Source organism: Copadichromis virginalis, linkage group LG15 (assembly GCF_057382275.1).
Source record: "Copadichromis virginalis isolate Kocher_CV1m ecotype Utaka linkage group LG15, C_Virginalis_male_GT1.1, whole genome shotgun sequence".
Lineage (NCBI taxonomy): Eukaryota > Metazoa > Chordata > Actinopteri > Cichliformes > Cichlidae > Copadichromis > Copadichromis virginalis.
The window spans coordinates 17,418,321-17,444,809 of record NC_140632.1 but is presented as its reverse complement, the minus strand read 5'-3'; the positions used below and the strand labels follow the sequence as shown (position 1 = coordinate 17,444,809).

At 40.0% G+C, this 26,489-nt stretch overlaps 1 protein-coding gene and 1 non-coding gene across 4 annotated transcripts in view; both read right to left on the bottom strand.

Moving 5' to 3' along the window:
- The window catches only part of fmn1 (formin 1), a 28,355-nt gene extending 4,461 nt beyond the window's left edge, over nucleotides 1-23,894 (bottom strand). Inside the window, exons 1-14 of one of the 3 annotated variants that reach the window (XM_085432242.1) lie at nucleotides 22,187-23,894; nucleotides 17,775-17,947; nucleotides 12,799-12,907; nucleotides 12,310-12,336; nucleotides 11,109-11,170; nucleotides 9,182-9,867; nucleotides 8,048-8,189; nucleotides 7,613-7,700; nucleotides 5,855-5,916; nucleotides 5,683-5,771; nucleotides 5,396-5,525; nucleotides 5,151-5,297; nucleotides 4,470-4,529; nucleotides 3,968-4,088 (exon numbers count right to left, since the gene is read on the bottom strand). In XM_085432242.1, coding sequence (XP_085288368.1) covers nucleotides 3,968-4,088; nucleotides 4,470-4,529; nucleotides 5,151-5,297; nucleotides 5,396-5,525; nucleotides 5,683-5,771; nucleotides 5,855-5,916; nucleotides 7,613-7,700; nucleotides 8,048-8,189; nucleotides 9,182-9,867; nucleotides 11,109-11,170; nucleotides 12,310-12,336; nucleotides 12,799-12,907; nucleotides 17,775-17,947; nucleotides 22,187-23,861 — 3,571 coding nt within the window. In that variant the 5' untranslated portion in view covers nucleotides 23,862-23,894. Of the gene's footprint in view, nucleotides 1-3,967; nucleotides 4,089-4,469; nucleotides 4,530-5,150; nucleotides 5,298-5,395; nucleotides 5,526-5,682; nucleotides 5,772-5,854; nucleotides 5,917-7,612; nucleotides 7,701-8,047; nucleotides 8,190-9,181; nucleotides 9,868-11,108; nucleotides 11,171-12,309; nucleotides 12,337-12,798; nucleotides 12,908-13,100; nucleotides 14,846-17,774; nucleotides 17,948-22,186 lie in introns of those variants that run through there. The other 2 variants (XM_085432243.1, XM_085432244.1) reach the window with 2 other exon arrangements.
- Nucleotides 8,413-8,500, bottom strand: trnay-gua (transfer RNA tyrosine (anticodon GUA)). Its single transcript is given in 2 exon segments — nucleotides 8,413-8,448; nucleotides 8,464-8,500. It is a non-coding gene; the product is annotated as a tRNA-Tyr (tRNA).
- Nucleotides 23,895-26,489: the final 2,595 nt, after the last annotated feature.

The following is a 26,489-nucleotide window of genomic DNA, read 5'->3' as shown; positions in this document are numbered from 1 at the left end:
TATAAGGTCTCTGTCAGACGTGCAGATTCACATAGAGAAGGACGAGCTCTGGGTTGAACTAGGTCCACCTGTACCCCAGCGTGAGGTTATCTACGCCGCTTCCTCTTCAGATATCACTAGTTGAGATTCGTCCAGAGATGGCGACTGCTCCTCTCTCTCTCCCTTTTCCCCTTCCAGTCTGCGGCTCCACGTTGCTGTGTCCAATCAGTGGATCACAGGAGCCAGTCTGTGGAGCCAGTCATAATATAGGCTGAACCAACCCCACCCCCACCCCGATGCTCGATCAACATCTTTCAGATAAGATTACAAAAGAATACTGTTTTCATTCGGGTTTGTGTAAACTGTAGAGGCACGTATCTCCCTCTCTTTGCATTGTGTGGGGAGCCTTTCTTTCTTCTGTCTGCCTTTTGGGCCTGACAGACGTTTGCTTATTTCAGACTGAAGAGAGTTATGGACCTTCATGTAAATATAGCTGACTTCAAATGTGAGACTGCAATTACACAAACTGCACTGAAACAATGATTTTGATTCATAGTGAGGGATAAATGCTTTCTTAAGGAGGTTGACAGTATTTTGTGATGATATGCTAGAATTATTCATCTCTCAAATTACACCATTACTTCTGTAGGGGGGTAGTTTATATAGGACTGGTTCAAGTGACATTTTTAACAGTGTTCTTTACTTTGGAACAAGACAAGCAAATATGAAATTTGAACATTGTCCTTGTTTTATCCTTCCTTTTTTCTTATTTATTTGAGCTAAGGTCTTAAAGTGATGGCTCCACTGCCATTGCTCACAAAACAAGACAACACTAGTAGCTACACCTACAGCTTTGTGAGTACTTTGTGCTAGATGTATTGAAGTTTTGCAAACACATGACTACTAACCACATGATTTTATCTTTTCTCCACAATTCTGGACAAGTCACTGGTGAATATAGCCACAGTCACACAGGCTACTGGTAATGAGCGGAAAATCCTTGACCGGTTGGCAAGTGGTTGCTGGAGGCTGATGGCACTAGCCTGGAAATTGTTTGCTAAAGACCCAGTAAAAAAGACCCACAGACCAGTCAGTGACCTTCTGGCAACACGTTTCACTGAGTGTGTATTTCCTGTCCGAGGCAAAAACCTTCTTTAGATAGTTTTGGTTGCTAGCAGTGTTGGGTGTAATGCGTTACTAAGTAACGCGTTACTGTAATTAAATTACTTTTCCACTGAAAAAGTAGAGTAACTAAATACTGTTCATTTTTAGGTATTTTAATTACAGTTACTTACAATGTACTTGCATTACATTGTAAAATAATTAAACTCGCTGAATATCATTATTTAATTTCAATAATTTATCTTCTAAACGTAAAAGTAAATTCTGCCGCTTTAACATCGCTGTAGTGCAGCTGTACGTCATTTCCCACCAGTTTGCTGCATAGTTGTATTCTAAAGCGGAAGATGTCGGACTCGGCTGAAGCGAGTGGCTGCTTTATGAAATGGAAATATTCCCATCTCTTCACTTTTCTGAAACAAGCAGACAAGAATATTACAGTAATATGTAAGCTATGTCCTGGGAAGAAAAAACTATCGGCCGCTGTTAATAGCAGGAGTAATCTACTGAAGCGCCTGACACGAGAGCATAGACGAACACTTCTGAGTGATTCTTGTTCATCATCCATGGATAACACCGCGGCAACTCCTGCTAAGCAGGCAAAAGGTGATTTTACTTCAGCAGCACAGAAAGCGTCTGAAGGTGAGCTTAAAAACATTATTGCAGGCTACATTGTGGAAGAGATGCTACCGCTGCGTACTGTAGAGTCTCCGTCTTTTAAAAAAAAAAGTATTTATTATTTAAAGAGTTTAATTTCTATTGTTTGTCCGCTCAAGGTTTATAGGGATTTTAAAAAGTATCACACCACATTAGAACATCAGCTTTTATATTGTAAAGTAAAGACCCTACAGTAATATAGAAAAAAATGCCTACAATCAAATGACCCTCTAGGAGCAGGCAATTGGCAACAGTGGGAAGGAAAAACTCCTATTTCACAGGAAGAAAACCCGAGCAGACATCTGCCGTGATTGGTTGCCCAGAGTTTGCAATTTACCTTCACCAGCTCTCCAAGCAGCAGTGAAACTGTGAAAACTGGAAACCGAGAACATTTACTTTCAAAATAAAAGTGGCACATGCATTTGTTGGTGCAGCAGCCTCTTTATGACAGATTTCACAAAACAACTGCCAGCAACCTACAGCAACCAGTCCGGGAATATTCTTTTCCCCCTCGCAGGCAGTGGTTGTATCATGTGAAACATCATGGATAGCTCTTGATCACTGTGTGCATGGCATATACAAGTATATAAGCACTAAGCCAAAAATAAAAAAATAAAAAAATTGTAATTTGATATAATAAACTGTGTGGAGAATATAAAAAGGTGTACCAAATTCAGCAATAACAAATCGGACAGTTGTTGAGTTGTTATTAAGGAAAACCAAGAAATCACCAGAGTCGAGAAATCACTTAGGACCATGAATGCTTGTGCAAAAATATATGCATCTACCTGTAGGTGAAATAGCATGGACCAGCACAGACACAGACTGCTAGCATGGCTGAAACCATGACTGATATACAATAAAAAACAACTAAACAAAAAAAAAACCCTTTTGCAACTCTGTGGCTCAATAAACTACTTTTATTGCCACTGTAACAGACACAAGAAAATTTAAGGCCCAAGAAGGGTACACAATGTGTAGTTTTAAAAACCCAACTACAGATATAAATCCAAATCTGCATAGCTAGTTAGCTTTATTAATAATTTGAATGAACTTCCCAATGAATAACCCATGTAAATGCAATATAGTCTCAACATGGATGACTTAAGAGAAGTTTAACCACAACAAACAGAAAGATTTCATACCAGCCAAACAGAAAACAGAGGGAGAGTGACGAATGACAAAAGCAAAGCCTCAAACCAGGCATGAGGGCAGTTCAAACAGGCAGAACAAAAGGAACCTGCGACAGGCAAACCAGATTGCACGGTGGTTTGGGTAGACAGTGCGATAAGACAAAGCTGTGTTGAGAGGTAAAGAAAGCTATCTGTGGCACACATCTGGGGGCCACACTGGAGCCCAGGTGATACAGGTTAAGGATCCGTGCATTTCTGCAAAGATACCAGAGATACTAGGGGTCTGGAGATTACATAAGTGGGAAGCTACGGTCTCCCTGCACTGGCGACAGGGGCACAAAGCAACAACGATGGGAGATCTGATGGGCTAAGGATTAGAAGCTGGATCTGAAAGGCGCCAGGCCAGTATCAGCAGCAAGACTCCTGCTAGTCTCAGAATACATGCACATAAACACGCATTCAACAAAATGCATGCAAAATCACATGCATACGTAGGGACACAACAATGAACTCACTCATAATCATACTCATGCACAGTAAGCATTGTCCTCAGAATGACTTTTAACTGAGCGGCAGGCTGAATGGCGTCATATGCGCACACTTAGGCAGTGAAAAGAACACGCAAAAAAGGATTAGAAAGACAAGAGGAAGTCTTTTGTTCTTGAGCTTTCACTAACATGAGTTTGCTCACAGAGGAAAGCCGTTGGCCTTAAGTATAAACAGCTACTCAATGGCTGGGGCCAGTGATGGGAAACCAGGGTAGTGAAGGTGGGAGGGGGATGTCTGTGGAAAAACGATGCCAGACTGAGCCAAAGTTTGGTCTGTGGGAACCTCTGGAAAGTATCAGAAAATCACACTGACAGAGTTACACTGGCTGATTTTTTCAAACAAAAGCACACAACAAAATGACCACAAGTTGAGAATACTCCTGGTCACCCCAGTCACATGGAAGCTTGCCATCTGTCTGGAATGTGTGCAACCATCTAATAATATTAACTGAGAAAAGGGGACTGAGTCTGTTTGTTATTCTTCTTTTCAAAAACTCAGAGAACAGGAGATGGTATGGTAACGTCACGTACTTGTCAGATCTCGTCCAAGATGTCTCAGATCTCTGTCGAGGTCAACAAACTTGACCTGCGCTGCCAGGAAGATGTCCTGCGGTTCAGGAAGAGGGAACATACTCTTCTCTGTGCCTGCATTCTGGAAGGTGAAAACATTTTAGAAATGCATTACATCTGTGGATGCAGTGTGTGTGATGCTGAGTTAGGTGATTCCCAGCTGAAGGACGAGTCCAAACCTGTGTTTTATTGTCTAATATAGCCAATTTTCATAAGAATACAACACAAACACATCAATTTCTATGAAGGTAGTTCCATTTTAAGCATGCTAATCTACAATAAGGGCAGCTGTGGCTCAGGAGATAGAGGAGGTCATCCACCAGCTGGAAGGTCATGCATGCTGAAGCACCCATGGGCAAGATACTGAACCCTTAGCACTGTATGAATGTGTGTGTGGTGTGCTTTGAGTGCTCATTTAGGCTACTACATTTATTTTTTCAATTGCATATTTTTTTTAAAGTACCTTGTCCACATTGTGCAAGTAATATGACACCACGTAATCCACCAGGCTGATGCGATTGTCCTGAGAAGAAATGGAAGGACAACATGAAAGCTGGATGAACGATGAATGTAATGGACTCTTTTACCTAGAGTTTGGTCTCAAGCTACACATTCTAGTTTTGTCATTGGCAGATGCTGCTGAGGTTAAGCTTATGAGTTCAAATCTTCTTCTTTGTTCTGTTCTTTTAAGTACAATACCAAATATTCTCCCAGGAACAGATGCTTTATCTGAACACATACACAAATATGGCAACAGAGCACACCTTTTTAAAAGGTATCAGGAGTTGGGGTTTCAGTAAATGCAACAAACAAATTTCTATTACTCTTAATTTAAATTTCTTTCAGTAATAAGTATTGTTTTTCACACACCCTGATTTCACTGGCTTTTGAAGCCAAATCCTTATCACACTTATCACTGTGATAGACGATAATAACGGCACTTTATCGAATCAAGTCTGACTATTCTACTTTCCCCTCCACCTATACCACTGCAGGTTCTTTATTATGATGTATTTCACACCTACTTTCCCTCATCCTCGTGTTAGATTACAATCTCAGGCCAAACACTTGGCACACTTCCTGTGCTCTGTTCTGAAAGGCAGGCAAAAGAGCCACAGTGACTCCGTAGGTATCAAGGCCTTACCCTGCTCTTTACATCTTTGAGTTTTGGAAGGATTTCCAGGCCAAAGCCGTCAGCCTGGCCTCTAATCCTGCTTCCTCCATTCATGTGGTTCCCAAGAGCCAACACCAGTCCCATCACCTTGCTGACACTGTCGCTCTCCAGCAGAGCCTAGATAATCAACAGTTTTTTTCAAGACTGGGGTTCACGCCACTCCACGTCACATTATTTACTGGCCACCTTCAATGAACGTCACGTGCTTAGCTCACCTTACAGACATGGAAGACAGTGTTGAGCTTGCGTTGAATTGAGGTGATCCCATCGATGAAGGCTGACTGGAAGATGACACAGCGAGCTCTGCCTGCGAAGTCTGGAATCTGAGATAGTTCATACAGGAACCTGGAGCACAATCACATAAACACTGAGAGTCCACAATGCAATGACATTACCCATCCCTGTTAGAACTGTCAAATCAGAAGGTCTGGTATTTGTCTATTTAGTCCACAAATACAATCAATTACTGCTGTGCTCTCTAAACATCTGCTGAGGCACTCACTGCTCAGGTTTGTCCAGCAGCTTAACATCCTCTTCTTCTGACGTCTCGTAGTGTTTCCTGATCCTCTCCAGCTCCTCCGGCAGTGCTCTCTGCCAAATTGATAGCAACTTCTAAATTAAAGGTTCATCGTTGTACACAATTGTCTCACACAATTACGTGCCTAAATGCGTACATTTTCATACAGCGCTTCAATGGTCTCCAGGTCCACCACAGAGTGATCCACTGTCAGTACAGCTAGAAGTAAAAATACACAGAGAAGGGAGAGAGATTTAAAAAAAGCTGTGATTCATATATTGTCAGATCCAACTCAGAACATATATATACACACACACACATATATATATATATATATATATATATATATATATATATATATATATATATATATATATATATATATATACATATACATACACATACACATACACCTTCCACTAGCAGTAAAATAGAAATAACATGTCTATATGGTTAGAAACTGATCAGAAGACAGTATACTGCAAAGGAAGAAATGCTTACTAGGCTTCATTCACAATATTCCTCCTAGTATTGATCATTTATTGCTGAAACAATAGTGATCGCGCATTTTGACTTATGTCAAAGTTCAGCGGGCAAGAGTAGAGAAATTTATCATAGTACTCACATTTTAACACACTCAACCAGACAAATTCTAAAGATTGCGAAGGGAAGTGACAATGCTTTTCTAAAGTTGCTCTTCTGTATCAATGATGGATAATCAATACATATGATATCATAAACGTATCCATGGAAATACAAAAAAATAAATAAATAAAATGCATTGACAAAAATTGGCTTTCATGCTCCTCTTCCTGAAAGACAGTCTACTGTTTGCTCCAAAGATTTTTCAGTTTTGGATTAGAAATGCATATTGCCCGTCTTGCTGACATTGTGGTGAGCGTTTGGGCCACTAATCCTGCTTCAAATTCACCCCCAGCTCATATTCAGAGTGAAATACAGGGTACATTCTCTGTGACGCCGCGATTAAAGTCCAACCAAGGTTTATGTTCAGGGAGCTGTGGTTACCTGAATGTTTACTGCAGGTTCAAATTCTCAGACTGGCTGGGAAACCCAGCTAGTTTAGTGACCTACTGTAATCTATCTCTCATGTGATGGAAAAGATGATTACATGCACTTTGAGGATTTAACAGAGATGAGAATCTAAACGCTGTTCCAGAGGGTTTCCACCACAAGACGGTAAAAATTTGAAGATATATTTATTTATTTTGTTAACCTTTATTTATCTCAGAGAAAGGACTTGTGAAATTTAAAATCCCTTATGCAAGATTGTTCAAGACAGGCAGCAGCACCAATGTGTGTAAGCACCTATCCTTTATAAGCAAAATATACTTTAAATAATATGCCTGTTACATGTTTTACATTTTGACTGGTTATTGCATTTTGCCATCTTTTATATTTTACTAGAAAACTGTTTTGATTTTATTGTTATTTTACAGTTCTGCGTAAAAGTCTTGAGTCACCCTTCATTTCTTTATATTTGGCTCAGAAAATGTGAAAAATAGGTGCAGCGATTCTCTGACAAGAATTCCCATTGATAGCTGGCAGGCAATGTCACTGGTGGGACAATGCGTGGATGGCCAGTCCGGGCTCTGAGGAGGCCAATCCATGACTGATAGTGCTGTATTGTGTGCTTCTATTCAGTTATACTTTTACTGCACTGGCAGTTTGCTTGGGATCATTGTCATGCTGAACATGAAACCATTACCAATCAGATGCTTTCCAGTTGGCATTGCAAGTTCATGAGCATGACGATTCTGTTAAAAACAATGAAATTCAATTCACCTTTTTTTTTAAAAAAAAATTGGATCATGATAGAGTCCAGTTTTGCCTGTTATCAGTGTAGAAACAAAACGTTGTTTCCTTGCAGTACAATGAAGGAGTGAAATGACCTCACCTTGCTGAATATCTTTCATCTCAAGGTGGAGGCTTGATATGAGGATGCCCACAGCCTGAGAGCGTTTACCATCCAACAGTTTAATGATCTAAAACACACACAAACATGGTTACCATGACCACCTTACCAGTAGAAACCATTAGTGAGTCCTGAATAGAGAGCCTAGCATTTCATACCAGCGTTTCCATTTTCTCTTGTTTAAATGCTTCACTTCCTTCTTATATTTTACTAATGTCACTTGGTTTGTACTTTCCTCTTGCTTTAAAATCATAGTATTAAGAGCCATGATGTGGAGGAGTCTGTAAACCATGATGCATTACCCCCCTCTAGTGGACACATGCCATTAAGTATTGCAGCCTACATTTTCTTTAGCAATAGCTAAGGGATTCACAAGATGAATAAATGATAACATGATGACAGACGTTAATTTCTTACCTTCTTAGGCTTTGCTTTTTTCTCATAAGTCTCTGACAGCGGTTTCCTCTTTGTCTGTGTGGTGGTTTTAGCAAAGAGATCTTCAAACTCACTGGCATCAATTAAGTTTGGCTCTTCCAGAATATTCCATAATGTGTTGTTACTGCGGGAGAGAGCAAAACAGTCTGTTTAAAAAACGAAGAAAAAAACAACAAAAACATCAAGTTGCTGATATGAGGCCATCTAAGCAATAAAGCAGGATTCATTAATTTATTATGATTCAATATAAAAATCCAGTCAGTATTTATGAGGTCCTATTAAGAGGTGTAGTGGAATAGCTGTTTGCGCACGAGCGCGCTTCCTTTTATTTGGTGAAAACACAACACTCCTTCGAGCCGGATTCGAACCAGCGACCTAAGGATCTCCACTAGATACACCTACAGTCCTCCGCTCTACCAACTGAGCTATCGAAGGGTGATGAGTTTCAGGACGGCTCTTTCTCTCGAAAACTGCAGTTAGACAATAAAATGATGTAATCTCCAGAACATAATGATTCTGGCTGTTTGCAACTTGTGGAGTCAACCCAGGTAATTTGATCGTGTTTTACAGCAGCTACAGACAGGCTGGATGTCCCCTTGATCGTACCTCACCCACAATTCCGTTTATAACGTGGCCGGCCAATAATTTCCAGCCGTGAGGAGGAAACGGCAGTAAAACGTATCAGTTTCAGACTGCTCAGGGACTGTGCAGATCAGCTCTGTGGGCTGATTATGACATAAAACTCATGGCCTGTTCTCAGAACTGCTGTTTTGCCTGGATGGTCTTGTCTATAAAAGTTGGCCACGGAGTTTTGTGTATGGGGGTTTCTCCTGAATAGTCTTCCTACAGTGTTTTGCTTACTGCGTAAGCTCACTGAGCTACCTGCTTGTAAAGTTGCCGGGGTGGACCAGTTAGATGTGGGGCGAGTTGTCCTGGGAACTTGGGCTGCCATAAGATTTGCAGTTCTGCCATATTCTGTATATAGAGGGATTTTTGTGCCAGAACTATTGTGGGTGAAATTGGTGCCACACATTTCAGGTGGCAGGCAGCCTGTCGTAAATGTTTAAGGAGTACAGACTTTCAATATGCTCTTACACACTTCTTGAGTGGACCTACTCGTTGTCCTGGATCTGGATTCTGTTCCAGTAAAGAGGCTTCATGGGTCGGGAAGGCTCCACTGCCGGTTTCCTGGGAGGTTTATCAACTCCAAGACACAATGCTGGAGGAGGTGGAGGGAGCGATAACCCTGGCGTGGGTGGAGGAGGTGGAGGTGGGGGTAGTGGCAGGTCATTTGATGGCTGCATGTAGTTAATAGGTGGAGACGAACATGGTGGAGGTAGTGGAGGTGGAGGAGGAGGAGGAGGAGGAGAAGGAAAAACATCTGATTTAGCTGGTGATGCTGTCTGAGAAGGAGCTGGTGGTTGTTTTGAGCTACAAGGAGTTACAAGTGAAGAGGAGGAGGACAGTGTGCCTTCGATCTTGCCGGCGAAGCTGATGGAAGCAAGGTCCAACTTTTTGGGGGCCACCTTCTGCTGCTGAGAGCATGTACAGGTTCTCCCGGAACCTTCTTCATCCTGAGCAGTTTTGACAAATGTCTCCCGGTCGGTTTGAATGCAGACGGTGCGAAATGATTTGTGCAAAAAGTCATCTGCTGTAGACACAGCCATATCTTTAAGTTCCCCTTTACAGTGGGTCCCAACCTGGGAGAGTTTGTTCTGCAGCTCAGCAAGACTGAACTCCAGACGTGCAACATTTTCATCCTTGTCCAACCTCAGTCTGAAGAGTTCCTGATCATAGTCCTCCTGAAATAAATAATGTTGCCCAATTATTAATTAATAAATCTTAGTGATGATCATAATGATATCATTCACATTGCTAAATCTAAAGCCAGCTCTGCAAGGCTGAACTTCAGCATACATTGTTAGGGTCCTTGGGTCGTCGACCCAGTGTTTTGTGTTTTTGGTTCTTTGATTTTGTTATTTCATTATATTCTAGCTTTGCTTTATGGGTTTTAGGATTATTCTTAGTTTAGGTTCTCTGGGGTTTGGTTAGAGTTTTAGTGTTCTGGTTTTCTGTCTGTGTTCCATAGTTGCTGTCTCCCCTGTCTGCAGTATCCCCACGTCCAGTCTGTGTCTGCCCTGGTCCCACGTCTCTGTTCCCTTTGTTATAGTGCTTGCCTGTGAGTCTGTGTTATGTTTCCTGTTTTACTTTGAAAGTCCATGTCTCATGTTAATGTGTCTGGTTTTGCTTCCCCTTGTCTCGTTAGGCCTGATTTGCTCCAGCTGTGTCTCCCTCCTGTTGCCCATTCCCTGATTACTCCCTCTGTGTATTTAAGCCCTGTGTTTCAGTCTGTCAGTGTTGTGATCTATGCTTATCTATGCTCACTTATGCGGTGTGGGTTTCATGCCTGCGTTAATGTTTGTACTTTGGAAGTTTATTACTTTGAGTTCAGCATTAAAGCTGTTTTTTTGAGTTCACGTCTGTCTCTGGAGTCTGCACTTTGGGTCCTTTTCCTGCCTGCACACAGCCGTTCCATAACATACATGAGGGATCATCAGTCTCTGAAGCAAAATTCAGAGAAACCTGTTTAGGTCATTTACCATCATCACCAAGATTTATGAGACTCCAACTAAAATTTGTTTACATATTTCACTGAAAATACAAAAATCTTATCAGTCATATGGCCTCAGATCGCAATATGTTTTTGTGATGGTTCACACATTTACAGGGTTGCTGACAAACATTGAAAGGATTTTGTAGCTACCATCATTTAATTAAAAACAAATGTGCATTTGAGTCTATGATATATATACTCTCTCACTTTTAACAGAATAAAAGAAAACATTATTTATACATATTTTTCCAAGATGTAAAAACTGAAGTATCTTTTAAAATGTTGAAAAACAAGTGTGTATCTATGACTCAGCCCAAACTGGGACTGAACCAGGCAATGAGTGTGGTGGTAATACTGCAATGAAAGACTTTTTCTGTTTTTCTTCATGCAGTCATGGAAATTACCGTACAATCCCTCATCCTTACTGACCTTTAACTTCTCCAGCTCCTCTTTGCATTCTCTCTTCAGCTGCAGGAGAGCAGCCTGGTGCTCTGAGAAAAACAGATCCAAACATCATCAAAAAGTCTGTCTTTTTTAGAAAGCTTTATGATTTTAATGCTTTTTCTAGTAAAAGAAAAAAAAGTTGTTAATCATCACAAGCCTAGTTTGTAAGAGTATTTTTATTCCTGTGAACATAAGTCAGACTAGTGGCTGCTTACAACCCACAAAAGATGAAAACAATGCAACCTGTTACCACATGATGGCAGCAGAGTCCCAACTGTAAACTAGTACAGGCTCGCAGATTATAGAGGCTGGCATCTGTCTAAGCAAACATTTACAGCATCTGCTGTTAGATGACTGAGATAGTAAAAGGGCAGTTAGAAAGTATATTTACTGTAGGCTTCCTCACTGTGTCTACAGGGAGTGTATGTCAAGGGATATGGGCGTGTACACATGGTTTTGTCCCTGTTCAAACAGTGTTCGATAATCTTACTGATTACTGTGAAGTGGATAACAATTAACAAAGAAATTTTATCAACTCATCCATTAAAATACAAAAGCAAGCAGGAGTAGATTATGCCTTTAAAATGCAAGTAAACTGTGATTTATAATCACAAACTATTCAGCAATTTTAGCCCCCCCCCCAAAAGACTACGGTGAGAGTACAGTGTGTGATTAAAGAACTGCTTTTACAGATGGAGTCAGACTGTAGATGTTTACACATTTGCGGGTGGAGTTCAGTTTACCTTTGCAATCGAGCTTGATATTACATCCACCACACTGTAAAGTAGCTAGACACTGCTTCTCTGTCATGCATATTCAATGTGTAGAATTTCACATAATAATAGTATTTCTATTTAGATTTTATTCTCTTTTTACTGTGAGGTGAATACCTTTCCTTAACAGTCTAACCAGCGTACGGTCACAGGAGGCTAAAGTCTGTCTATTCCATAGCAAAGAGGGGGTACGCTCACCCTGACAACCACAAACTTTTACAAAGCCCAGTGAAAAACACCAGTTATTCCAACATGCATTGTTTCTGTGGGAGGAAAGTAGAGTCCTTGAAGAAAACCCACACAGGCAGAGGAGAACATGCAAACTGCACATGGAAAGGCCCCAGCCGAACAGGAGTAGCACTATAAACCAATCCATAATATTCACTTCATTAAATCCATTTCAGAACCATTACCTTTAACTGCTGCTTCTTCTTTTGACACTAAAGTTCACATCATTCAACATGAAAAAAGAATTAATCATACTTCTATTTTTTTAAAAAGCCTTTAAACTGTTACCACATTTCCAAAATTCCCTTAAGATGTGTTTTTGTACATATTTGAATTCAAGCAAATTTTAAATGCTGTCAAAATGTGACCTGTATACACAAATTGTAAAAAAAAAAATGTGAGGAATCGAGTTTTATTTTTGTTCCTTCTGTTTAATTTTGTTTGACACATACTTCTGAGTAACTTATTGGCAGCACGATTAATATGAAGTTATTCATAGTACATATTGATGGAGTTACTTTCTTCAGCAGCATTAGCAAACCGTATGACACTGATAAACTGAAGAATAAACTTAGAAAGTAGAACTTGGAGAGGTGTAATGTTAATGTCCTGGGTTGATTTATGTGGAGTAATGTTTTCATGCCAAGTTATGACATGCATACATTAGTCTGTACCTGCTTCTGTGTACTTCAGCCCAACTTTTTCTTCCTTAAGAGGTGGCCACACAGCTTGTAGGCGACCAGGAGTTCGTTCCTCTCCTTCACCTGGGCTCGATGTCTCTGACTATGAGTGAGAAAATTGACAGCAGATATTATTAATGACAGAATTAATAACAGAAGTTGCAGCTACATTGTAAAAATGACTGATGAATTGTGATTAAAAACACGCACAACGCTCAGAATTGCTTTGTTTTTTTATTTTTAGCCTGATTTAATCTTAAAAAGTAACAAAAATCACAGAGAGGACTAATTCCTACTTTGTCATCAGGTGGGTCCTTCTCAGGAGTCTTACTTGAGGTTCTCTCAAAAAGTGTTTTAAGTACATCTTTATCATTTCTTATCTTCTTCCTCAATGCCTCCAGGACAACTTTATCTCCTGGGTCCTTTTTTAAAGGCTTTGGTGTGAAGAAGGCCTTGAAGGCATCAAAAGCTGCCTCTGCACTGGACATGGAAGGTTTTGTAAGTTCACATGATTCTGAAACCTCTGTATTTTTATTTGTTTCTGGTTCTTTCTTCTCCTCCTCTTGGCTATCTTCACTTCCATTCACCCTTGTTTCATTCCGGTCTCCCTCAGCCTCCAACACCTCCTTCTCATCTCCTCTCTTTTCCCGACTCAGAAAATGAGAGATCTGGTCTAAGATGCTCCCTGGAACTTTGGTGTCCTTCTGCTTCTCTGTGAAATCTGCCCCTCGTCCTCCCACAGGAGATGGCTTAATGTGGGCCATGGTGTCATGCTCTGGTCCAGTGACCCCCTTCCTTAGGACCCTAAGGCCGCTGAAGAGAGCCGGGACCTGGATCTGCTTGTCTGCGGGGGAGCTCGGGGAGAAGGTGGCTCTGCTGAAGGTGGAGTCAGGTGGAGGATTATTAGTTGCAGATTTTATTGTCATCTCTGGCAAATTATCCTTTAGGCTGGGAAGATGGGGGGGTGAGTTGGGAGTCTCTGAATTTGCATCTTTTGACTCCTCCTCTTCAGCTTCATCCAAGATCTGTTCCAGCTCTTCAAGCGCGGGTCCTGTTCGAGTCACAGTTATCACTACATGTTTACTTTTCAATGGCCCAGTGTTTCCACATATCTGTGGATCAAAATTCATGTCTGAAGTGGAAGTAATTGTGTCAGAATCTTCCTGGCAGTGTTCCCTTTGAGCATTTTCATTGCTGTTTTCAGTATCCTCCGTGGCACTGATGGATACAACACAATCACCATCCGTATCCATGCAGTCAATTGAAATGTGTTGACAACTTGTCTGCAGAGATTCATTTAAGGCCCTTTCATCCAGTGGATTCTGTGATATGTGACAACCCTCTTTGCTGCAGCCATTAACTTTGTGTTCATCTGACAGGTTATTCTGGTCATGATTTGTTGCAAAGCTCTGTTTCTCGAGGCCTTTTTCAGTATTTACAGCCACGCTTTGCTGCTCGGTTACTTTATAATGACTCCTCTCCTCCTCTGTTATGTCTGAGTCATTTCCTTTTTCCCTCAAGCTTGAATTTCCCAGTGAGTTAGAGGTCTTTTCCTCTGCATGATGCAATATAACATATGACAAAAAATCACTAGAATGCTCGAGAGCATCTGTAAAGTCCACATCCCCATTTTTCTTCAGATCACCACTGATATCTTCCTGCATCATGTCTTCAGTTTCTCCCCCAGAGAGGTTCCTAAAAATTTCCAGGGTGGCTTTGGGCTGCTCCATTTACTGCAAGTCACAGGTGAAGTTATCCAGAATATAGTGAGTAGGAAGTGCTAGAGAAACTCGACTGCTCATAGTTAGACTTCCGTTTAGCATGCAGCACTTCTTTACGTGGTTCCGGTATCATGCAGTGTCAGATTATAATCAATAAACAAATGCAAGCAATGTTTGAGTTAATTAAAGTCTTATTCCTGAAAATCCAACCTGTTTTTGTGCCCCTGTTTGTCGAAAAGAAACAAGCATATCCACGCTGTGTTTTAACAGTGCCTTTTTGCCTTTCCAAAGTGCAAATTTTCCAAACCTAAAACTGGAAGTAGTTGTTAGTCACTCAGACTGACCAATGGCAAGAGAGAAATCCAGTCATGGAAAAAAAAAGGTTTCCAAGCTCAGCTCCATGGCTCTGTGTGGTGGAGTGACTCAGCTCAGCCACATTTGAAGTTAAGTTCCAGCTCCTTTTTCCCTCCGGCTCTTCTGTACCTGCTATAGTAGTTTACAGAGCAGCACCTTGGACATCATCCTGTGGATTGTCACAGAGTAATTGGAAACAGATGGTGTGTCCAGCCGTTGTTTCCGACAACACCCTGACATCCGTGAGCCGTATGGCAAAGGAAGCCACGCAGAACAGATGGAGGAGCACCACACCCAGAGCTGAAGGAGGGTAAATAGGACTGCCAGGGATCACTTGCTAAATGCTTGGCCTGTAAATCCACAGTTACAGGGAGGTCTCTCAATTCCCCTGCAGGTACACAGCAATGCTTGGCTAATCTGGGCATCCCAGCGGGTCTAACCCCACCTACACGGCACTGTTAATCAGCTCATATTGAAACTTGCATACAGGATCAATCGACAGAGAAGGTTTGTTTAAAGTTTCGGGAAACGAAAAGTGAAAATAGTGACAGTTTTCACTTGAATGTTTTAGTTAGAGTATTCTGAAACTTGATCTATAAATAAAATAGTTGCATAAATTGAATAAATAAGCAGAGAATAGTAAGTAGGTTTGAAATAACATTCAAGTTGGTGACACAGATCCAAACAAAACAAGGTAATAAGCAGGGAAAGTCACCAAATGGCCATAATTAAATCAGCAAACAAATATGCTGTTAAAATATATGTTTAAAAAAAGCAAAAACAACTAATTATCCTAAATAAAATGAAAAATTAGGTAGTAGAGTTAATGACCACTATCTTCATACTAATATCTTCACTACTATTAGTACTGGGTAGATTGCTTAACACAAAATATCAAAATAAGAGTCCAAACTTCCTCCTTTGTGTTTGAGTTATTCTTAGCTCTTGGGATCCACCCTTATTTACTTTGAATGTTATCAGAGGCAACAGGTTAGTGACAAACCTCATCTGTGATAACATCTTTACTGTATCAAATTACACTGTGTACATTTCTCTAATAGATATCGTACTCCATATGTTTGATGCATGCCTACACACCCTGCAATGAGTTCTTAATAGGGCTATACTAAAGCTCATGAATACTAATAAGGTGGTTTTTTGCATTCATTTGGTGAGGGACACTGTGGCCTTTATGTGAGTTTGTATGTTTATGAAACAGGAATGCATCCATAAAATCCTGTGAGATTAAAAATCATCTAGCTTCATGCTGAACAACTACAGTGTGTGCTGGATTATAAATCTCCAGGCTGTAATATAAATTAGGACTGTACTGACTGCTACAGTTCACTGCGTCCACAACAGAAGGAATAGATAAGATAAGATAAGATAAGATAAGATAAGATAAGATAAGATAAGATAAGATAAGATAAGATAAGATAAGATAAGATAAGATAAGATAAGATAAGATAAGATAAGATACCTTTATTAGTCCCACAAGGGGAAATTAGCTTCAATCACACAACTAAACAAAATATTTAAAGCTTAAATTAAATGATTGCATTGTAGTCCTCTAAATGTATAAAATAGAATCAGTTTCCGCTTTCAAATGGATGCACAAATCTCACTGAAAATGGTGAGCCACTTAAAATCAGCCACTTGGGTTACACACACAGTGACATTAGTGACTCTGCAGTTGGATAAGTCCCAGATAAAGGGTATAAGAAGAGCACATCAATAAACAGACTATTGGCCTGCTTGCAAGTGGCAGTGACAGCTATATATTACTGCATATTGTTGCTGAACATGTGCATTTGTTTTTCATCCCATGTAAATTACATCTTCAAAGTATTATAGCACCTTCAGTGTGAACAGTTTGGGGGCATTGGGGGGAATAGATGGAAAGTTCTTTGTGACACATGTGGTGGGAACAACATGTGTAATATGTACAATACCCCATTACAGAAGTAACCACATGCTAACTTCAGTGATATTTTCAATTCTTCATATTCTGTTTGGTAATCTTTTCTTTTAATCTTAAACAGAACACCTGTCTGTCCCAGATGATTTCCTGCCTGTTTCTCTCTGCTTTACTCTTTTCTCTTCATACTGTCAAATAAAGATTCAAAATGCCAAAACAATTAAACAAAACTTCAAATATTTTCAGCAAAGTTAGTCATGCATGCACACAGAAGGAAGGAAGTATTGAATTTATTAGTGCTTATCGTCTCTCCTACAATGCACTTACAGAGTTGCGTTAAATCCCTTCTATTATGCAACTACAGGGAACACAGAGCTCTTTGTAGCCCTGGACTGGCTCATGAGGCTGGGATTTACACAGTTGTAAAGCAAGGACAAGTTCATTGCCATAGTGATGCAGCACTGACTGATGCAGACGGGGATTTATTTCAGGAAGGTTTACAGAGAACAACGGCACTTAGACTCTTTGTAACTTTTCACACATGCAGAATGAAGAGTGTGTGCAGTATGTTGAAATTAAATTACGTTCTGGGAAAAACAGCTTTCGTATTCTTGCACAGTGAGCCGTTAATCGCAGCAGTTAACCGCACTCTCAATGCAACTGAATTAAAAATATTTTCCCACTGATTTATTTTTGCTCTTAAATATAGAGCACAGACTGCAAGTAATAAAGTTTTCTGAGTCTGATTCTGAGCTAGTAGAGCTCCATGCTTACATGCCTCACTCTCCTAATGCCATATACAGAACACAGCCTCTTGATCCTACAACTGACATACCAGTGCCATTAATACTTTGCAAAAGTGGCTGCTGTTTTCAACTGCTCCATCATCATCATCATCATCATCATCCACCTTTAGACTCTAAAACTCTGTGCTGTGTTGAGATGAGCTCAGAGCACATACTTTTCATTCTACTCACCCTCAAATCCTGGGGCACAGGTGTGGGTGTGTCAGTGATGTCATCATCGGGGGCAGTGATGCGCAGGAAATCAATGTGTTTGGGTCTGGATGGATCGGAAAGTGACCTGCAGATAGAGAGAGACTCCTCGATCTCCTGCTGCCAGATCTCCTCCTGCCTCTGCAGAGCTTCATCTGGAGAAAAGATACCTTGTATTAGTTTTGGAAGCAAATTAGGCTGTCTTAGTTTATTGTAGGTCTTTTAATATCACAGGTAGAGAGCTGATTTTAAACTTTGAAGCCCAACTAATTTTGCACACCACTGGCAAATGCTGCATGTTAAGCTTTAGTGTCACCACGAGGATGTAACAAAGAACTTCAGCTAAGAAATCTTACATTAACCTTTAGCATTTCATAAACAAGACAAAATTTCACTCCTGCTCTATGAGGAATTAAGCGCTGATTGATTCTTTATGCAAATGAGCAAATTCAACAACCATTAAAAGTAGTCTAGAGAGGAAGAGAAGGTTTTATGCAGCTTCATAATTTGAATTTAAATTTAAAGATGTTCCAGAGTTTCCACAACATGATGAATGCTTATCAGTATATAGCCAAGACTGCCACTCTGAACTGTTTTAATCCCACATTGGTCCATATAATAATGGTTCTCACAGACTTCAGGAAAGGTCAGGAAAGGAAAAATACCAGATTCAGTAAAAGGCAGCTGTGTGTGTGTTTACATTAATTTCCTCCCTCAAAGGTGACGATTAAGCCAGTGATTAAGGAAGTATTCAAATACTGAGCCATGACAGTGAAAAATTACAAATAAAAACCAAGATTTAAAATTTTATTAGAAAATAATCAATCAAATGTACCTAAAGTTAAAAAATGTGGGAGTGCTCAGTGCCGAAAAACACAGACATACATTGTCTGATGTATTAATGGAAAATATAATTTTACAGTTTGTACTTAGTTTAGGTGGGGCTGATTTTTTATATCAATTATTATATATAACTCTAATTATTATTATAAAATGTATTGCTGTTATTATAGTTTTATATTTTTTTATATGTTCTGTTTGCAAAAATCTCAACCTGTAAAGTGATAAAACATACAATTTAGTGGAAATGAAAGTAAAACATTAGGTAGAAAACAAAGCAAAACAGTAATGCACAGGGCAAATATCTCAACAGTGTATTTAAACACAGATCCTAAGTAAATGCATTAATGATAGCTTGACTGTAGTAAATGTGTGAGTATACTTTCAGATAAAATGCTATCAGAAACACTTGTGTCACTTTCAGAGGACACATAACCGTTCCAGAACATTAAACCGCTTATAGAAATGTGCTATCGCCCCGAGTTTGACCACACTGAACAGAAAACTGGATTTATGAAGATAACCCCCAGAAGGCTCTGAATATCTTTCTTCTCCTCTCACTAATCGCCGTCCTCCACACATTGGTTGTATTTCACAAAGCTTAGAGAATTAATCCTATTTGTTCAGCTAGCAGCCCTGCTGCCTGGTCTGAACAGAGTTTTATTGCTACAAAAATGAAGCGAGACAACAGAGTCTGTGCTGATCTGAGGGAATGCTCGACTCTGCTAAACATGCATTTATTAACAAGTATTTCCATGTACAAATGAGTTCAAGCGTTCCCTTTGTATTTCCCTAAAGAGTTAATTTAAATTATTTTATATTTAAATAAAATAATTTAAATCTACACTGTCTGTATATGGACACCGCACAGTAAAAGAGTTGTTAGTTTTTAAAAACAGGCTTGAAGCCCATTTGGCTGCACAGTTTGACTTCAAAGTGAAAAGACCAGCTGTTTCCTGCTATTAATCATTTACTGAAAAAGGATTAAAGAATTTGGAATCAGTTGAACTGATCCCAAATTCTGAAAATACTCCATCATCATACCATCTTCATCTCTCTCCCTATAAACATCAAAGACGTTTGATGGGTTTGAGTGCACACTCGGATTAAAAGTTATAAAACTATTGTTGATAATGTTTCGGTATTTAAAAATGGGGTTTTTTTTCACAACATTCAAATTTTGATTTTGTGGCCAAATAATTTGTAGCTTATAAAATGTCATACAGAATTATGATCTGTGAGAGACTAGAGACCTGTTGAGTGTGTAGCCAACATTTCACTCATTGTCGGTTTGGAGAGGCTCTGGCTCAGGGGTGTCCAACTTCAGGCCTCAAGAGCCGGTGCCCTGCAGGTTTTAGATGTCACCCTGAGTCAACACACCTGAATGATTAGTTCATTACCAGACCTCTGGAGAACTTCAAGACATGTTGAGGAGGTAATCTGGCCATTTGAATCAGCTTTGCTGGATCAAGGACACAAGAACACCGGCCCTTGAGGCCTGGAGTTCCTCACCCCTGCTCTAGCTTATAAATTGCTTAAGTAGATAAAAAAAAATGTATGAATGAACAGACGGACAGATGGATGAATAGATGGATTGTTAGCTGATGTTTATTTATTGTTTTATTTTGCAGGTACTGCTGATGCATTAACATGCACTTGGTTTACTAATCATCAGCAAGTGTGTCCACCTGTGTCACAGCAGATTTGGCAGGTTCCTCTCGAGCATTTAGGTGTGTTAAACACAATGCCACACAGGAAACATACCAGCAATTGCTGCTATACTCAGAAGAGTTATAAGAACATTTTCAAACAGTTTGACATCAATCGTTCCATGATGAAGAAGATTATTAACAGTTGAAAAATTTTAATGACCGCTTCAAGCTTCCCAGGAGAGGACAGCAAAATCACCCTAAGATTAGAGTCATGCTCCAAGAAACTACACGTTCTTTTTCACTTGACTTTATATATTTCCTTCCTGACTAGGCTACCTTGTGTTTTGATTTTAATATTTCCCCTCCTTGTTTTCTTTCTGTTTTAAACGAGGCTACATATTTTTTTTAATTCACATTTTTTATCACTGAATACTTATTTTAAACCCGGTGGACTAGAAGGATGGCAAAGGTTTGATACTGACTCTGAACTGGTGTTCACGAGCTGTTTTATGGCACATTTCAGTCAGAACAGATCTGTGATTACAAGTGTGTCCAAATCAGGTGCTCTCCGGTACTTTGTGCCTGAATGAACACACGCGTACTCAGTTATGATGGTATGTCAGAGCAGCAAGGGGTCATTATTCACGGACTGCCACACATCCGTTAGATCTGATGTGCGTGTGTGTTTAACAACCCAGAGAAGACTACAGCAGTGGATGAGATTGCACAAAGACTTTGTTTAGAGCATTTGTATCAGTGTTTTAATCAATGTTTAAATCTGACAGTCAGGCCTCACCATGTACCACTTCTAACACCATCTAACACTTCCTCTAATGTTCACTTCACTAATCAACTACTAATAGTTAAACTGAGCTCTTACACACACACACACACACACACACACACACACTTTACTCCTGCTGAGAACCTTCTGAAGGTATTTTATTCAGCTTAGTCCACTTTATGTTTAATGACCACGAAAGATTATCTGAGAGAGAGCCCAGTGTGACGTCTATGGTATGACCTTTTTAAAATAGTTCATTACACCTTTCACTTTCTACTTGACAGGATTCATGGAAACTACAGAAAATATGCTTTTGAGGATAAACTGCGATACATCAAAGCTTTAACTCCTCTGCCCCACACCCACCTCTGCAGTTAGCAGTAAAATAGTTGGGACTGTGATTGAATATTACTGTGCCAAAGTATTAAAAACCTGGCTCGTCTCTTCATATTATACACTGCAGTAACACTATGGATAATATCTATTAACAGCCTCAAGTTATAGACTACGCTGCTTGCTTTATCTTTTGATATCTAAGTAATTCTTTATTTTTATGTCTCACGAATATCTCCATAACATCTTTGTCAGCGTAACAGTTTCCTCACCCAGCTTTCCACCATTTAATTTTCCTGGATAAAGCCCAGCTATGGTCCTGTTTACCTATCAGCTCCAGCCAGCACTCAGCTACATATAACAACTGTTCCTATTACTCATTCAATTCATAACAACACTTCCAAAGGAATGGGTAACATGAGAAATGAAAGTCTGATTTGTGCACAGCAAGTTGGCATCCAACAGCATAGCTTCATATAGCTCTTTCAATACATTTCAGTTGTTTTTAAGGAGTTTTTATGCCACATAAAATATGTTGTACTACCAATAAAACAGTGTATTCTATGGCACAGAGTTTATGTTTTTTTTGTTTTTTTATCAGAGTCAAGATATAAATACCACGAAATAGTCATAATTCCACCGTCTACCATTGTTTTAATTCTAATGTGCTTCCACCAGTTATTCTGGAAATTAGAGTTTTGGGTAAGACTATCATATCACTACAATGACCTACCACTTGACAGCCTCCATCCATCTAAATTGTTGTTTTTTGTTAACATTTTTACCTGAAGAGAGCAGATAATCCTTCTCTGTAAACTGCTCCTGAGTGTCCCTGTGATCACTTTCTCTGGCACGTTCACCGTCTCGAGCCCCACAAATAATTGCGGTGTCTTCAAGTGGTTCAGTCCAAACTCTGTGTGATGTTTCTGCTTGCTGATCATCTGTGCTCAGTCTGGATATGAGCATAGGCGGCAGCATGGGGGACAGTCTTTCTAAGCTGCTTGATTTAATTGGAGAAACCTCCAGGTTTTCAGACAGAGAGGGCGTAGGAGAGATTTTTCCACCTGCTAAAAGAGGATGTGATGAGGCATTGTTTGGCACAACAGAGTTGATGAGGTAAGGAGGTGATTGTGGATTCAGAGACCCTTCTGTTGTGTGGCTCTGCTCACAAAAAGTCTCCTCGGGCTCTTTAAAGCCTTCACTCTCTGCTTTTGATCCCTCCATCCTCAGGGCCTGCTGCAGACTCCGTCTCAGAGCGTCACCCAGAGCACAAAGCTCCTCAACAAACAGAGGCTTGTCCCCACTGGACTCCCTGTTCTGGTCCTCCAGTGGGGACTGAGTACTGATTTCAGCTCTGCGACTTTTCTGCAGTGACACCTGTGTCTTCCATCCATCTGAGAGAAAGTAAGGTTCTTCTTCTCCTTTATGACATTCCTTGATCCAGTCCAAACTGGTGAGACTCACCCGGCGTATTCTTCCTTCCACCTCCTCAATCTTGCCCATTACTCGCCGAGCTGCAGCTCTCTGCCCCATCACCTCAAGCCTCTGCTGAGAGGACTTTATGTCTGCCTTCTCTTCATCTTGTTTTTGGCTTGCAGTCTTGTTACTCTTTGCCTCCATACTAGTGTTGGAGAAAAACATTGAGTACATCTCATTGTCATATTCAGAAAGGTCAGTGTCCGAGTCAGTAGGAGTATATTTTTCCTCTTCAGACATATTCTGTCTGGGAGAGAGATGGACTGTTTCGCTCTTTGATCTAGATAAGCTTGCAGAAGAAGTATTAGGCAACTTTACTCTCCAGAGTGGCTTTAACTCGTGCGTTAAAGTATTTATATCATCTCTTTCTCTCCTAATAATTTTCTTCCTTCTTACTGTGGGAGTGCAAATGATAGGTCTCTCTTCTTCAAAATCCCACTCCTCAAAGGAAGAAGACCTCAACCTCTGGAGCTTCCTCAGTCTCCTTGCCTTCAGAGGTGCCCGTGGAGTCCCGGACACCATCTTGAGGTTATCCTGAAGGTCACTGGTGTAAACATGCCCTTCAGCTCTTCTTCTTCTCTTCCAAGATATCTGGACTCTGGGGGAGTTTGATAAAGCATCCCAAGTTTCTGTGTAACTGTGACAATTTGGCTTAGGTTTGGTTCCCAGTTGGTTGCCCATGCTCATGAAAGCCTGGCAATCTGAACACAACGGTAACAATTCTGTAAGCCAGCAGCTCTCAGATGAGTCATCCAATGCTCTGAGGGTTTCTTTAAAGTCTGTGAGGCCAGATTTGTCTGCGTGGCCAAGCATTGCTGTTTCAGCTGGACCCTCCTCCCAGCGCTTAGAAAACAGTTTTTGTTGGAAGCTGGCGGGGGTTTTGGAGGGGGACGATAGACTCCTGCAAGGGGAGAGGGATGGACTCACGCAGCTCCTCTCTTTGATGGGTCTATAGAGGTGTAAGTTGCTATAAGTCCTCTGCATGGTTTTATTTAATTATCACAGACGATCAGTGACCAACCACTGGGCCTGCTACAAAAAGAAACAGAGAAACATTTATTTCAGACCATTTAAAAAAGTACTTGAACTTGTGTAGACTTACAGTTACACACTCTAACAATAAGTTAATTATGTTTTGCTCATTTTTTAAATATATTTTTTAAATGACTAATTAATGATTGCAAACTTAAAAAAAAAGGATAAAAGGATGAAAATAAATGGATAAATGTCCACTTACTCGTAGCGAACAGTAGTGTCTCTCCTTGAAGCACCAGGTCACCCCTCTGTTGCACTCAGCTGCACTTACTGTGACATTGAGGTAACTGACAACTCCACGCCCACTGATACAACAGGATCAGCCAATCACTGGTGCAAGCTGAAAATTCTGACAAATTCTATTGGCTGATCACCTAAAGATCACTACCACTAATTCCCTGATGCCTGACAGGTACTGACAGAAGCAGAAAAACTAACAGACGGCAGGCCCGGTGGGGATTTAGACTTATTGTAATCTTCTTGAATTCAAACTATACTGAAAGAAAGACAAAATAGTTATCACAGAGTTTTGCAGGAGTATATTTATGCTTTATCTCTGTACTAGGCTATCACTTTAGGGTTAAAAATTGGTGTATTGACTAAACCTTGTGAAACAGACAGCTATGCTCCACAGGACAATATATGATATGATTTAAATTGAAGTAAAATTAATAATAATGTTGTATAAAAACAAAAAGGTGTTTGATATTATAAATTAAACAAACAAACCATGAATTGCATAGTTGTTCAATATTGGTTCATGCTGTTTTACACCATTTTCACTCCAGTCCTAACATCCCATTGTTCAGTATTTATTTACGTTTCATCACCTCAGAATAAACTCAGAGAAATTCTGCTGTCAAATGTTCTGATTTATCTCAGTTTTAACTTGCATTATTTAACTCACATCTGCCCTTGCAGAAGTCCAGTGATCAGAGACTGTATTTAGGCCAACTGTTTTCCATGCCAAGCTGGACACTGGTCAGGCTAATCTGACTACTGGCCAGCTGTCTTTGATGGATCACAGAAACATTTACAGAAAGCAAACTGCTATTCATACTGCTACTAACTTTACAAAAAATAATACCTGTGACAAAGAAGATGGATGCTTATGAATCTGATTATGCAAAAATGGCATAACAGGGTGTCAAATTTAATGCGGAACAACAGTTGTTGTGAAGTGATTTTAATCTCCTATTATGTGATATTAATGTATGCACATGCAAGCCAGTGCTGCTATCTCTTCAGACCTGGCCACTGTACACTTCCCAAAACAGGAAAAAAAAAAGAATACTCTAATGGTAAAGAGTATTCTTTACCATTAGAGTACCATATCCCTTTTATAAAGACACTGGAGCAGATAAGCAAGTCAAAGACAGTCAAACAGGCCACGAAATTACCAGACGTTAGAAGGATTGCATAATTGGAAAAAATGGGAAAATGTGTAAATAGTGTTGCAACTTGTACAAAGAGTCAGTAAAAGTGACTGAGAGTTTAGTTAAACTGTATGAAGAAAGAGCAGAATTTCCTGGATGATACTGACATTTATTCTTTTGTTGTGGCCATAATGTGAAAACAACTAAACAGATCATGCGTGATAAAATGTACCGGGACCTCACAAGATGACCACTAGATGTCAGTCATGTCTTGACATGATGTGGAGTGCGTTTTCTCATGATCAGTTTTTTTTTTTCAAACCCACATGACTGACACCTGACTAATGCTGTAAATGCTTTACTTAGCATAGAGACGGATGTTAAATGCTTCGAAGTCAAATCCCAGTTAGATACCAGTTTGGTCATGCACAATATTTTGAATCACGAGCAGTAATCCTTAATTTTTATATCAAGTTATTTGATTTTATTTTTTTTTTGCATTTAATCTGCACTGCATCAAGTTATACTGTGAGTGAAATATTTCACACCCAGACAACTTTTATGCAATAAATATGTTATAATCGAATTTGATATTTCTTTCTGAAAACCTGACTACATTTAAGCACAATATATATATATATATATATATATATATATATATTCCTCACATAAAATCAGGCATTTAAGCACGTAATGAAGCAACACTTTAGGTATGTTCAACATGAAACAAGTAAAAAAAGTTTTTTTTAAAAGTCTCTACACTGATTCCACGTTGTGAAAACATAACTTTATATTTTCTTTATACTTTTTACACTTTTAAGTTATACATTGCAGAGCATTTCTCGAAACTAAATTTACACCAGTCTCCAGATTTTTGAAAAAACTGCTAAGTGTCGGAGACGGGGGGAGGATGGTGGTGCAGACAGAGAGACGGGGACGTTCAGAACTTTGCATTCAGCTCCACTGCTGCCAGTCAAGACCAGCATGCGTCATTATCAGACAGGGAGTGAGACCAAACCGCAAACATTTTAAAAGTAATACTATTTTAGCACAAGGACCCATCCTCGTACGCACCACCAGAGCATCAGCTGCCATCATCATCATCACCACTAGCACCACCGGGAGCTCGTCCCCTGATGCCCCGTCCGTCCGCTGATCCGCACTGCTGCTGCTAGGCGTCGGGGCGCGGAGAGGGGAGGGA